Genomic DNA, 12,432 nt, shown 5'->3' on the forward strand with positions numbered 1-12,432 from the left:
AAATATATTTTCCTGTCCACAGTGGGTTAGAAAAATATCATTACTTAGTTTGATAAATACATTAACCCATAAAGACCCAGTGTTACTTTTGTGTCAGTTCCCAAATTAATTTTTCTCTCTATTTAACCTTACTATAGTGATTTATCACTCATTTATTATAAAATTACCCCCAGTATTCTCCCCCAGTAAATCATGTATTTTCCTGTGTTTAATTTCCGATATTGAATTTAGATGTTAATGAAAACTCAATGAATTCAAAGGTTATTCTATCAAAACAGAAAACTGGAGAAAAAGTGGCTTTTTTGAGCAAATCTGTCATTAACTGAACATAAAGTGTGTCCATTCACTGTCATTGATCCAACTCCATGGCTTTTACTGGTGAATTAATGTTGTAGAAGATGACGGTGTTTCCACAGTAACTGCGAAGCCTCTGAGCATCCAGATGGGTCGTATCTGATGACCATGAAAAGACAACAAACTCTATTTTACAGCAATTATTTACATGTATTGATAGGATTAATGAATCAACAGGTATTAAACAGTTTAGATCAGTAGATGTTTTTGGTTAAAGGCTGATTTTTGAGTCTTTATGGGTTAAGAGTCAGTTTTTGTCATATTTTATGTCTACTTTTTCGGTATTAACCCTCAAAGACCTACTGATCTAAAATGGTTAATAACTGTTGATCTGTTAATTCTATCAGTGCATGCAAATAATTTAGGTAAAATGCAGTTTATCAGATTTTCATGGTGATCAGATATGACCCATTTGGACGTTCAGAGGCTCTGTAGCGAACGCGAAAACACATCATCTTCTGCATCATTGATTTATCGGTAAAACCCATGAAGTCTGACTAATGACAATGGTTGTTGACACTTGTTTTTACATTCCGTTAATGATACGTTTTGCCAAAAAAAGTCACTTTTTCCTTCAGTTTTCACAGTTCTGATACAATGACCTTTGAATTCACTCTGAGCTCTTATGAACATCTACATTATCAGTGAATTAAATTGGAAGATGTGAGTTTCCCTGAAAAAATGCAGAGGAGAATATTTTGATCAAGGTTAAATGGGTTTAACTGATTCATTGTATCTTTCATAAACCCTGCAGTTGAATTGCTGTAAGCTTTTACAACACTTTAACCATGTTCAGATCAGTTGAAATGCACATAAGAATAGGCTTTTTGGTGCAGAAGCCTTGAAATGACTATACATATGTCTGTGGTTTGCAGAGGTGCGTAATAGGATCATTTTTCTGGCTGCTGGGAGCTCACGTCCACCTGCTGAGCACCACTGGTCCAGAAAGTAGCATCTGAGCATAAAAACCATGTAAAGCACATGACATCTGTTTTAAGACAATTACTATAACCCACGAGTGAGATTTGATCTTCTCACTACAGTTTAATATGCTTGGATGTACAGTACAACATGCCAATGAAAGCACATTAAGGGTTCCTCCATGTCCTCATCATCTTTTAAAAGCAACAGACAGCCAAGCCATAAAACCCTAAATAGTGGTGAAACAACTAAAATAAGCATTTTATCGCCCAGTTCTCATACCCGACCTCTGGTATTGGCGAGGCGCTGTCTTCAGAGAGTCATCACCAGAGCCAACGGTGTGCATGCCAAAGCTAATCCTGACTCATTACAAAATACAATCAGTACATGAAACCAGTTGAATGGTTAAAGCCCAGTAGATAGACAAGAGGTTAATGTCTCCTGTGACGCCCCAATCTGCCCTTCTCATCATGACGTGTGGTGGCAAATAGACAGGGACGCCCCAGCCCACTCTGTCTTCATACACCCATATCAATTCCTCAATTTGCAGAGCGAGCGTAGGGGGGAACAGAGGGCGCGTCTCGCTTCACAGCCCCAAAATTAATAGGGGGCCCCTCATTATGGAGAAACAGCAAAGACAAAGAGGTCTCGGAGAGGAAGGGTGGCTAGAGAGGTGGATCTTTCTATAATGAGATGAAGGAAAGCAGGAGAGAGGAGATGATATATGTATGGTAGAAAAAGAACTCCGGGCTGAGCGCCGTCCACTGGATTGCTTGTGTTTTCTTGAACTCAGACTGCAGGATCCAATCCAGCCCGTGAGAGAAACAGGAAATTAGTTGCCCTCTTAATAGCAGCCCCGCTTTACCTTCTCCCCCCTCTTATTTTCGGCCTTTTATTCCCCCTCTCTCCATCCCTCGGGGAGGTTGGGTAACAGCCAATCTCATTGAAAGGCAGATCAATAAAGAGATATATTGTCATCTCGGAGCGCCACCCTCTTAATCAATTAATCTATAATAGAATCCTTTCAGTGGAGCGTCTTAAAGGGCCCGTCCTCCCATTACCAGCTATGGGTCACAGAAAGGTGCAGACATATAGGACTCTCATTACGAGTAATGGGGGGAAAAAAAACTGGCATCGTTTCAAGAGCCTGGCTGTAGATACAGGTGATATGCATTTAATGGCATTTCAAGGAAACACTGCTTATATTTTCACCAAAAATGGGCCAAACCTACCAAGATTACAAGCTAATGAGTTATTATTCATGCTCTGCTGCAACATCAGATACAGGATACAAGTGCACAAGGCTGCATGTGACTCCTAAGCTATCCAGGCTGCTTGTTGCACAGTATGCTATTGATGCTATCTTAATACAATGTTATTTTCTGCTTCAAGCTTTTGCAATATGGTAGCGGCTATATCCACATAATAAACATTCCATCACGGTCAGCCATGCGGGTGTTGTAAAAGTACTAAAAACAAGAACATTCGCTGTCTAGCCAGCAGTGTTACAGGGTAAACTTGAGGTCGGTGCTTCCAAACTGCAATCTTTTATTGTGATGGTGCCATATTTGCACATTTTATTGTGCACCCAAATCGAATGAATTCACCGAAAGCTAATCTTAAACATCGACAGCTGTGGGCGTACATATCCCTCAACTTTATCAGCTCTAATTGTAAGTGTGCAAAATTGCCTCTTGAATACTCCCAGCTATATCAGAGCTGCAATCACTGTTGCTTGTACATGGTTTGTGGTGACTTATTTCCAGAATGGAAATGTGTCTCCTGGAGGATGTTGGTCATTTATGTAGTCGGCAGAACAGTATATAATTTCATATGGATTTCTAAAGACAAAAGAGTCCTGTCTGCCTTCTTGCAGTGAACAAAACTGCCACTGTTTTTTGGAGTCTGTGTCTATTTTATTGCAAGTTTTTGTTCTATAGGCGCAGCCCCATCCACATTCCTTCAGTCTTTGCAGTACTTAAAACTTGTTGTCAAATATCAAACTGAGAACACACCAAGTAGAAGCAATTATTGTCGTCGTCTGTGCTTGGACGGTCAGTGCTTGTCCTCTGGGAGGGCACAGATGCACCACTAATCACAGAGGCTGGTTTTTATAATCCGCAAAAGAAATAAAGTCTGAACAACTGAACTGTGTCCTTTTTCATTTAATGAATACCTCCAAGGTCACGTATTATTTCAACCACCGAGGTGAATCATATCTATAGGTGTCCCTGGACCGGAAATATTGTTATTTGACAGTCCATGAATCACAGTGCTACAGGTTTGACCTACACGTGGTTCACATCTCAGCATTAAATGGCTGCTTTGTGTGTTGAATCTAGTAAATACGCAAGTTTTTTCTTCGAAATTCTTTATGCTGTTGAGTGTTAGATATGCACTGACCTTAACCCACGAAGACCCAGTGCTACTTTTGTGGCACTTCCCAAATGAATTTTCCTCTCTATTTTAACCTTTCTTAAGTGATATATCACCATTTATTATATTATTATTATCTTTATTTTGCATTTTTTTCAGTGAAAATCAGGTATTTTTCTATATTTAATTCACTGATTGTGTAGATGTTCATTAAAGCTCAGATTAAAGTTGAAGGTTATAATATCAGAAACACAGAACACGGAAGAAAAATTTGCTTTTACAGTAAAATCTGTCATTAACAGAACATAAGCCAAGTGTCTCCATTCACTGTCATTGATCCAACTTCATGAGTTTTACTGGTGAGTCAACGTTGTTGAAGATGACGATGTTTCCACGGTAACTATGGAGCCTCCGAATGTCCAAATGGGTCATATCTGATGACCATGAAAAGACGACAAACTGTATTTTACACCAATTATTAACATGTATTGATAGGATTTGTGGATCAACGGGAATTAAACAGTTTAGATCAGAAGGTGGTTTAGGTTGATGGCGGTTGTTTGGGTCTTTCTAGGTTAAAATCACAGTGTGCTTCAAGCAGAATAATATGGAACGGCTGTATCTCCAAACTGAGCAATATGCTGCTTTTGTAATAATTTTCAGGGCTTGCATACAACATGAAATGTTGTAAGTCCAAATATCATCGCAAGCTGTACATTTAGTGTCCTTCTGCAAGTCTGGCTTTATTTCTAAGGGAAAAAGTGAACATTTAACATCAGTCTCTTTTCTATGAAGTCATTTAATCATCTTTAAACACTGTGGAATAATGGAATTGCTTGTTGTGGCAGCAAGGCCTCAAAAAAAAAAAAAAAAAAAAAAAAAAAGCAGCCTAAAGGTCCACTATACATCATAGTCTCAATTCACTTAAAGTCATTAGTTTATTTATGAAGCAAAAACCCACTTGGTAAGTGCATTACATAAAGAACAGGGATTTTTTAATTGAATGTGTGTCTGACTTTGCTCATTTCATGTTCGGTTTAAGATGTTGCGATAGATCTGCTGTAATTAATAATGTTAGAGTAGTGTGTGATTGTTTCTGCATCAACATGATCTCCTGTTGCTCTGTTAAGCTACCACTGATGTGAAATAGTGATGCCAGGTTTATTATTTGTATGTTTTAGGCAGTGGTGTAGTGGTCCCTGGAGAAGTGGCTATATTCTAAAAATTTTTTTTTTAAATAGTGCAGAAAAAAATGTCCTGTTTTAGAAACAGTGCCATATAAAACTACTCTATTTAGTTTACCCAAAAATCTGGCAGTAGTATTTGCTCATTATTATAAAATTAACATTACTTGATCAGGAGCAGTTTGTAGGTTTTACTGGCCTTACTGAATGTCAAATGTATTCAACATGAGGCAAACATAGGATAACATTAGCCTTTCATAACATTAGCCTACTCACACAGTTTAACTATTGGCGACAAAATCTCTTCCTCTCAATGTGCAATCATATGACCAGTAGTTTAAAACAGTGACTCATTCTGAAACCACCTTAAAACTTACCTGATAATTATGTATTCCATGAAAGTAGGTTCTCTCAATACGTGCCACTCATTTGAAATACGTTTATTCTGCCTTTCTTGTTTGCATTTCCAATAATCTCACATCTTTCAACAAGATGTGCAGTGACCTGTCAATCAACTGGGGTGGCACTGCCACCTGTGCCACCTGAGACCCGCCCTACTCTGCCTCTGATTGGCTCATCAAGTTCTCATGCCTAAAGTTAACCAATCTAATCAGTGAAGGCAGCGAGTACTAGCCAGTTAGAGGCAGAGGTCATGGCTTTACCATCCTAGGAGAAAAAATGAGCAATTTGGCTCAGATACATCTGAATGGTGAGCATCGGGGGGATTCAGATGTGGGTATATATGCAATGCTGACTTAAAAATAAGTAGGTATACGCTGTATACTGCCGTATACCCTGGACTACACCACTGGTTTTAAGAATACTGTTCATATACCGGTGTATAATAAATGAACCTTGAGTGAAAGAAAGGAAAACTCACTGACCGCTCAAACCTTTCCGATTAATTGGATTCTTTCGATCATAGAGGATGGCTTTTCATAGTGCTGCCAGGAAATGTTTTTAACTCTGACATTTCCCAAAAGCCAACTCTGAAAGCCTATACAATAGATCCAAATGAATTGCAAAAATCACCTCATAAAAACTAGCCCTTTGTGTGTGAGAGGGTGTAATTCTATGATCTATAGCTCAGCTGCAAGTGTGCTGCACAGCGCCACGTCGCACTGATGGGCTGTCATTGTAATTCAGTACCTAATGTGGATAATTAGTCTAAATTCATGGAGTGCTTGATTCCACTGACAGCTACGCCAAATGTTTGACGAAGGCACCAAAGTAGCAGCATCAGTCACAGGCGAACGGAAATGCATTTAGTGGAGGGCCTCATCATGTTTTATTCAATCACAGAGCGATGCTCAATTAATCAGTTTCTGCAATTAAATTAAACATGTACATGCATAAAACATGAAAGAAATATCAGGGGTGTTTAGGGCTGCTTGGTTTTCAGGGCTTCTGTTAACCCAAAATGAGAGTATTTATTGCACAACAGGGTCTGTTACTTTTGTGATTGTGAAATTATTTCTTTTTCTGTCTGATGCTGAAAACAAGGTGGTGGCCCAAGTTAAATCTCATCTTAGTATGCACTGCTCGATGCATACCACCATGCAATGCATTTCTATAAATGTCAAGAGCTCTGTGTTTACTAGGTCTGTCTGACCCCTAATATTTATTCAGCTCAACAGCACTCTACCCAATCATTCCTTATTGCTCCATTGCAGAATTGTGGTTCTTGGTATGTCAGGTTTCATTGGCTGCAGGTTGCCATATCTCCTGGCACAAGTAATATTGCTTTTCGCTTTCCATCAAGTGCAGGGGAAGCCTGCGCTCAGATAAATAGTGACATTTTGCAGTGGTGTGCGTGGTTTGTTTGTATCTGTTTGTGCCTGAGTCTTCCATTGCCTGATTTGTATACATAGCACCACGGTCGGCACGATCAAAGGTCTTTCACATGTAAGACAAATTTGCATTTGGATTCATACTGCTGCCAAAATAAGTCATGGCTCTGTGGTGAGATACAGGTTATAAGATAAATGTTGGCATTTGCAACACATTGAATATTGTGACTTCAATGAGGAAAGGTTGTTTATAAATGGATTTAATCCTGGTAGAATCTCACGGATTAAGAAGAGACTTGGACGCCGTTACTCACCTTTAACATCTTAACCCATAAAGACCCAAACATCCACTGTCGACCAAAACCCATCTACTGATAGCAACTGTTTAATACCTTTTGATCTACTAATCCTATCAATACAAATAATGTGTAAAATGTAGTTTATCATCAGATATGACCCATTTGGACGTTCAGAGGCTCTGTAGTTACCATGGAAACATCATCATCTTCTGCAACATTGACTCACCAGTAAAATCCATAGAGTTTGATCAATGACAGTGGGTGGAGACACTAGGTTTATGTTCAGTTAATGATAGATTTTAATGAAAAAGTCACATTTTCTTCAGTTTTCTGTGTTTCTGATATAATAACCCTCAGCTTTAATTTGAGCTTCAATGAACAGCTACATAATCAGTAAATTACACTCAGGAAAATGTTTGATATTTACTTAAAAATGCAAAACACACAGCATAATATTAGAGTAAATGGCGATAAATCACTTGAGAAAAGTTAAATATGAAGAAAAAGCCATGTTGGAATTGCCACAAAAGTAGCACTGGGTCTTTATGGGTTAAACTGTGCTCAACTATAGAACAGAATAATCTAATGAAAATACTTACAGTCACGCTCCAGATGCACCAGTTATCTGCCTTAACCCATGATGATTTTATTTAGTCACTCATGTTGTTATAAGACGTTGGTTGTTAAAGATAAAACAAGAAATAGGAAAGTAAACCTAAACTGTGATAGATTTAAGTCAAAGCTGAAAAAGAAAAGCATCTATTTACCATTTTAGAGAATCTTAGCCCATATTAAACATCCAAGTAAGTCGTTGTTTTTTTGTTTTTGTTTTTGTTTTCCTTTTCTTAAGCCTATTTACTGAGGCTCAACATTTGTCTCTATAGGCATGTCTTAATAATATACTAATTAATGTGTAATGAAAACAAATGAATAAATACTCAGTGCATTTTAATCTGTGTACCTTTGCTTTATTATCATGTAAATGCTGAATGAATAAATACAGAGCAAGTCCAGGACTGGTGGAAATAGAAAGAAAATATTGGACCTATGTGAAAAAGAGGTAAAACGTTTATTATAAATGTGACTTTTAAAGCAAACATGAAGCAAATATCTGGAAAAAGACTCAATAAATATATACTTTACGGATTTAATAAGGAAATGAGCTGTATTTGAAAGAATAGCAATAAAAAAAAACTAGGACACTGGAAATACTCGAGAGCCAACTAATGTATGTCGTTGTAAAGGGCTGCTATACTGAATTCACAGGTGATCTAAAAACTATTTAAAAAGCTGTAAATATATTTTTATATTCAGTCTGTGGGACACACATATAGTGCATTGTTTATAACCTACTGCCCCTTTAAGAGAGCAGTACTGGGACGATGAAGTTAGAGGAAATGAACTGTTGCTAAACCGGAAGTGTGTGTCTTTTGCCTTCAAAATACAACTCATGTCATAGAAACACTCAACAGTCACACTTGCACAAGCAATAACTGAATATTGAATGGACAGAATAAGGCCTGGCCACAGGGTTTAGCTGTGACATACATTGATTCTTTGTATATATGTGATTTATTGCTCCCGGAAAATGATCACAATTGAATTATAACTCCACAAGCATGAGGGGAAAAAATCTAAATAAGTGAAGCAGAAGGTCTGTGTCACTGTTAGGAGCATATTATGGTGAAATATGATTATTATTTGGTCTGTATACTTAATAAAAAGCTACACATATCCTGATATTACAGCAAATGCTTTTCGTGAAAATTAAGGCTACAACATGATAATCTTAACATATCTATGTATTTATTTATTTGATAAATAATGCATATAGATCATAAATCCAATGATACTTTAGGTGTCACATGAAAGTTTTTTTTTTTTTTTTCTTTTTGCTATTTCTTAACATCTGAACCTTTTGGATTTCTACAAATGCAACTACTTATCTATAATAATAATAATAAGAATCAGAATAAAACCACATAAATCCACAATGAAATCATGCATTTTGTTGTATTCACCCACAAAGATATAGTGAATTATACAGAACAAACTAAAATGACCACAACCCTGCTTTGCTTTTAACCTGTTGGAAAGCATCATATGTTTGTAGTTAATCTGATAGATTATGGTGTTATTGTTGATGACAGCAGTGTATAAAATATCAAGAACTGAATTATCTTAGGGAATATAGCTAAAGTATCTAATGGGGAAAATTGAATAAAATAAAATAAATATCTCTGAAGGAAATCTAAATGGCACAGTTGGGTTTTATCTCAGTACGGTTGAATGAGCCGTAGTCTTATTCTGAAGTGTCATCCGGAAGCCCTTCGTGGGACTGTGGCTGTGTTTGCTGGTCCGTGTTGTGGCTCCGGGGCCGTGTGGGTGCATTGAGGCTGTAGTAATTCATTGGTAGTATCGGAGCAGAGGAGCGGATTCATCCTGACGCACAAAAAGGAGGAGTGGAGCGCAGTGCGTAACAGCAAAAACAACCAAGTTTCCTCTCACTTGGTTCACTTTAGGACTAATCCACGATCAGGAGAATCCGCTTTGAGTATTTCTTTTTCTTTCCTGTGTGAAATATTAAGTTAAAATATAAAAAATAACAATAAAGAACGGGACCGGCTGAGCGGACGCTGCCTGACACTCACAGCCGCTTCTTCGCTCATCACCTGCGGCTCGCATTTTACGCACGTCCCGCAGGATTTAGACTCGGTGGAAAAGTTACTGCGTGGGATGTTTGACCGTGGGTTTTGAGTCTGCAGCTTCTGAAAATGCTGCCTGTGGAGTTGGATGCTGTTCGTGGAGGTTTCATCCCGTAGGCTGCTCTCTGGGACCGTGCGTCTCTGTTTTGGATATATCGGCGCTGCTGGACAGCCTCGTTTGACAAACTGATTTAACAATAAAAACAAACTGTGATCAACCTCATTTACCTATGAAAGATCTGACTATATGATGGAGCACCGTCCGACTGTGGCTGTCCTGCTGGTTTTATTTGTGCTCAGAACTTTGGCATATGGTAAGTTTGATCTGGCATGGCTGGTTTGGATGATGTTTGCACAGATGGAGCCTATATGCTTCATATCAGTGACCACCAAACTAGGTCTCTCAAACTCCCAGGGGTTCTAAAAGTCATTCCCCTCACATTTCACTCATTTATTGCTCCATTTTTTTGCAACCCCATTATTTATCTGTACATCCGACTAACACCACAATCTCAATTTTGGGTTCCTCTATCCATCACACATGCAACAACCCTTAAATTAATGCGCAAAATCGGAGTAATCCTCCTGAATGATGTCATTTAAAAGGCTACTTAAACCAGCAGACAACAGAGCAGCCCATATGCAGCTTCACTGCGTGTCTTGCCCAAGGGACCGGGGCTTCACACCAGCATCTGCTCCCCACAGAAATCTGACTTTGTTGTGATTCTAGCCCGCTCATTTATCTCTATTATTAGGCCCATTAGTGATATACATCCTCTGCAGAGTGCAATTGCAAAGCATAAACAGCGGGATGAGTTCAGTTTCTGTTACATTTCCGCAGTTTAAGTGGTGCTGGGTTGAGGGTTTGATTCCCACATTGCTTAAAAATGCATGCATTCTCTGTGCTGTAATGCATTTTTGAATAAAAGCCTCCAGCAGATGCAGTGTGTCACACAGTTGTGCCATTACAGTCTGATTGCACTCTCGTGTTGCATTGTGTAGTTTTGTTATGTGATTTTTTTTTTTTTTTTTTTGCTGCACTTGATGGATAAAATGTATTCTGCAGAGCATACAGACCATTATTTTGTTGAGTTTAGTTTACATAAAATCCATATATTTCCATAACCAAAGCATCAATGTGACTTTTCCATGGTATTATAATCAGATGTGTGTGTTTTTGCCTCAAGATCTTGTGTTTTTTGTAATGTTTATGCATTAAGATACTGATATTGAGGAGATGCATGTATTATGGAGTGTTTATGGATGCAGTCTCTAAATAAATCACTGCTGATATATTTAAGTAGCCATACACGGTAATATAGGAAATAATAATCATAGTGCTGTGAAATCATTGACAGTCAATCTTAATCACAAGGCCAGGGATTCATGCCTCCAGCAAAGACACACATGCAGTTTCTTTAATTTTGTGTTGAACTATGTGTAGAGAAAGCCATCACCACAGACACTTCAAACGCAGAGTATGACTCCTGCTTATAAACTGAGTCACCGCCGCAATGACGAAAACATGCTTCTATCAGGTTGGATGCCGGATCCACACGTCAGCCATCAGTCACGGATTTATAGGAGGTAAATTGCTACCAGTAGGCCACAGGTTCTCTGTCAACATACCGATGTCTTTGTGTTTCACACAGAAACATCCCCGCCTGTGATGTACAAAGGCAACTTTTTTTTCGACGCAAGTGGGATGTTATAGTTTGTGACAGCGTGGTGTCTTTGGGCCCTGCCCTACTGCTGAGACTGTCTTTTACAAGGCTGTAAACATTGGCTACGAACCCAGAGCATATGAACTCAGCATCTGTGAAAGTGCTCCTTCAGTGACTCCAGATGCTCCTCTGGGACTACAAAGGCTGGATTAAAGCTACTTATTTTCACTTTAGCAAAGCACACAGTGACTTTAAAAAGAGTATGTACTGTTTTTAGCCATGAGATAATTTTTTAAATTCATTTGTTGAATTTCACACTTTTGACAGAGGTATTAGTATCAGCTTTATTGGCTAAGTTTGTGCACACAAACAAGGAAGCTGACTCGGCCTTAACCTGAGCTCTGACATATTATAGAATAAATATAGAAATATCAAATAAAGAATAAGACTTTTGTTTTTTAACAAAACTGTACAAGTATTGTGAAACTAAACAGTGAACAGAACAACAGTGCAAGTATAAAAACTAATAGTGCAGTATGAAAGAACAACAGTGTGATCCAGGATAGGTGCAAATACAGTCGCGGAAAAAATGATTAGACCATCAAAGTCATCAAAAACAATGGTTATGCAATCAAGTACTAACTCCTGTGTGTATCATGTGACTAAAATAGACAGAAAAGAAAACATGGAATGCCTAAAAGCGCTGTTTTTGGCGGTACAATGCCATAGATATTGATGTAAGAACTGAAGTGATTTTGATTATTATCAAAAAAACATAGAAAATGGATAGATATCAGTTCTTAAATTAAACTCTTATGAGCTATTTTTGTTATTATCATTATACTTGTCCAAACCAATGTCCCTTTAGTTGTTTCAGGCATTAAAATGAACAAGAAATTGAAGAAAACAAGCGTGGTCTAATAATTTTTTCCACGACTGTATAGATGAGGTATCTGGAAAACCGAGCTGTTGATCTGCACAAGCACGGATGGATTTGAGGTATACACATAAAGACGATTAACTAGACTAGAGTGTCATAATCCCAGTTGCCTTTCTCCGCTTTCCTTTTCACATCTGAAGGGCCCCCTTCCTGTGGAGCCAGAGTCGCGTTTCAGTGGTCTGGTCCTCAGACTGTTTGG

At 38.2% G+C, this 12,432-nt stretch overlaps 1 protein-coding gene across 4 annotated transcripts in view; it reads left to right on the top strand.

Moving 5' to 3' along the window:
* The first annotated feature begins 9,352 nt into the window (after positions 1-9,352).
* Positions 9,353-12,432, top strand: part of robo3 (roundabout, axon guidance receptor, homolog 3 (Drosophila)) — a 161,409-nt gene continuing 158,329 nt past the window's right edge. For all 4 annotated transcript variants that reach the window (XM_030154745.1, XM_030154746.1, XM_030154747.1 and 1 more), the window contains exon 1: positions 9,353-9,943. In XM_030154745.1, coding sequence (XP_030010605.1) covers positions 9,877-9,943 — 67 coding nt within the window. In that variant the 5' untranslated portion in view covers positions 9,353-9,876. The remainder of the gene's footprint in view (positions 9,944-12,432) is intronic.

Source organism: Sphaeramia orbicularis, chromosome 14, assembly GCF_902148855.1.
Source record: "Sphaeramia orbicularis chromosome 14, fSphaOr1.1, whole genome shotgun sequence".
Classification (NCBI taxonomy): Eukaryota; Metazoa; Chordata; class Actinopteri; order Kurtiformes; family Apogonidae; genus Sphaeramia; species Sphaeramia orbicularis.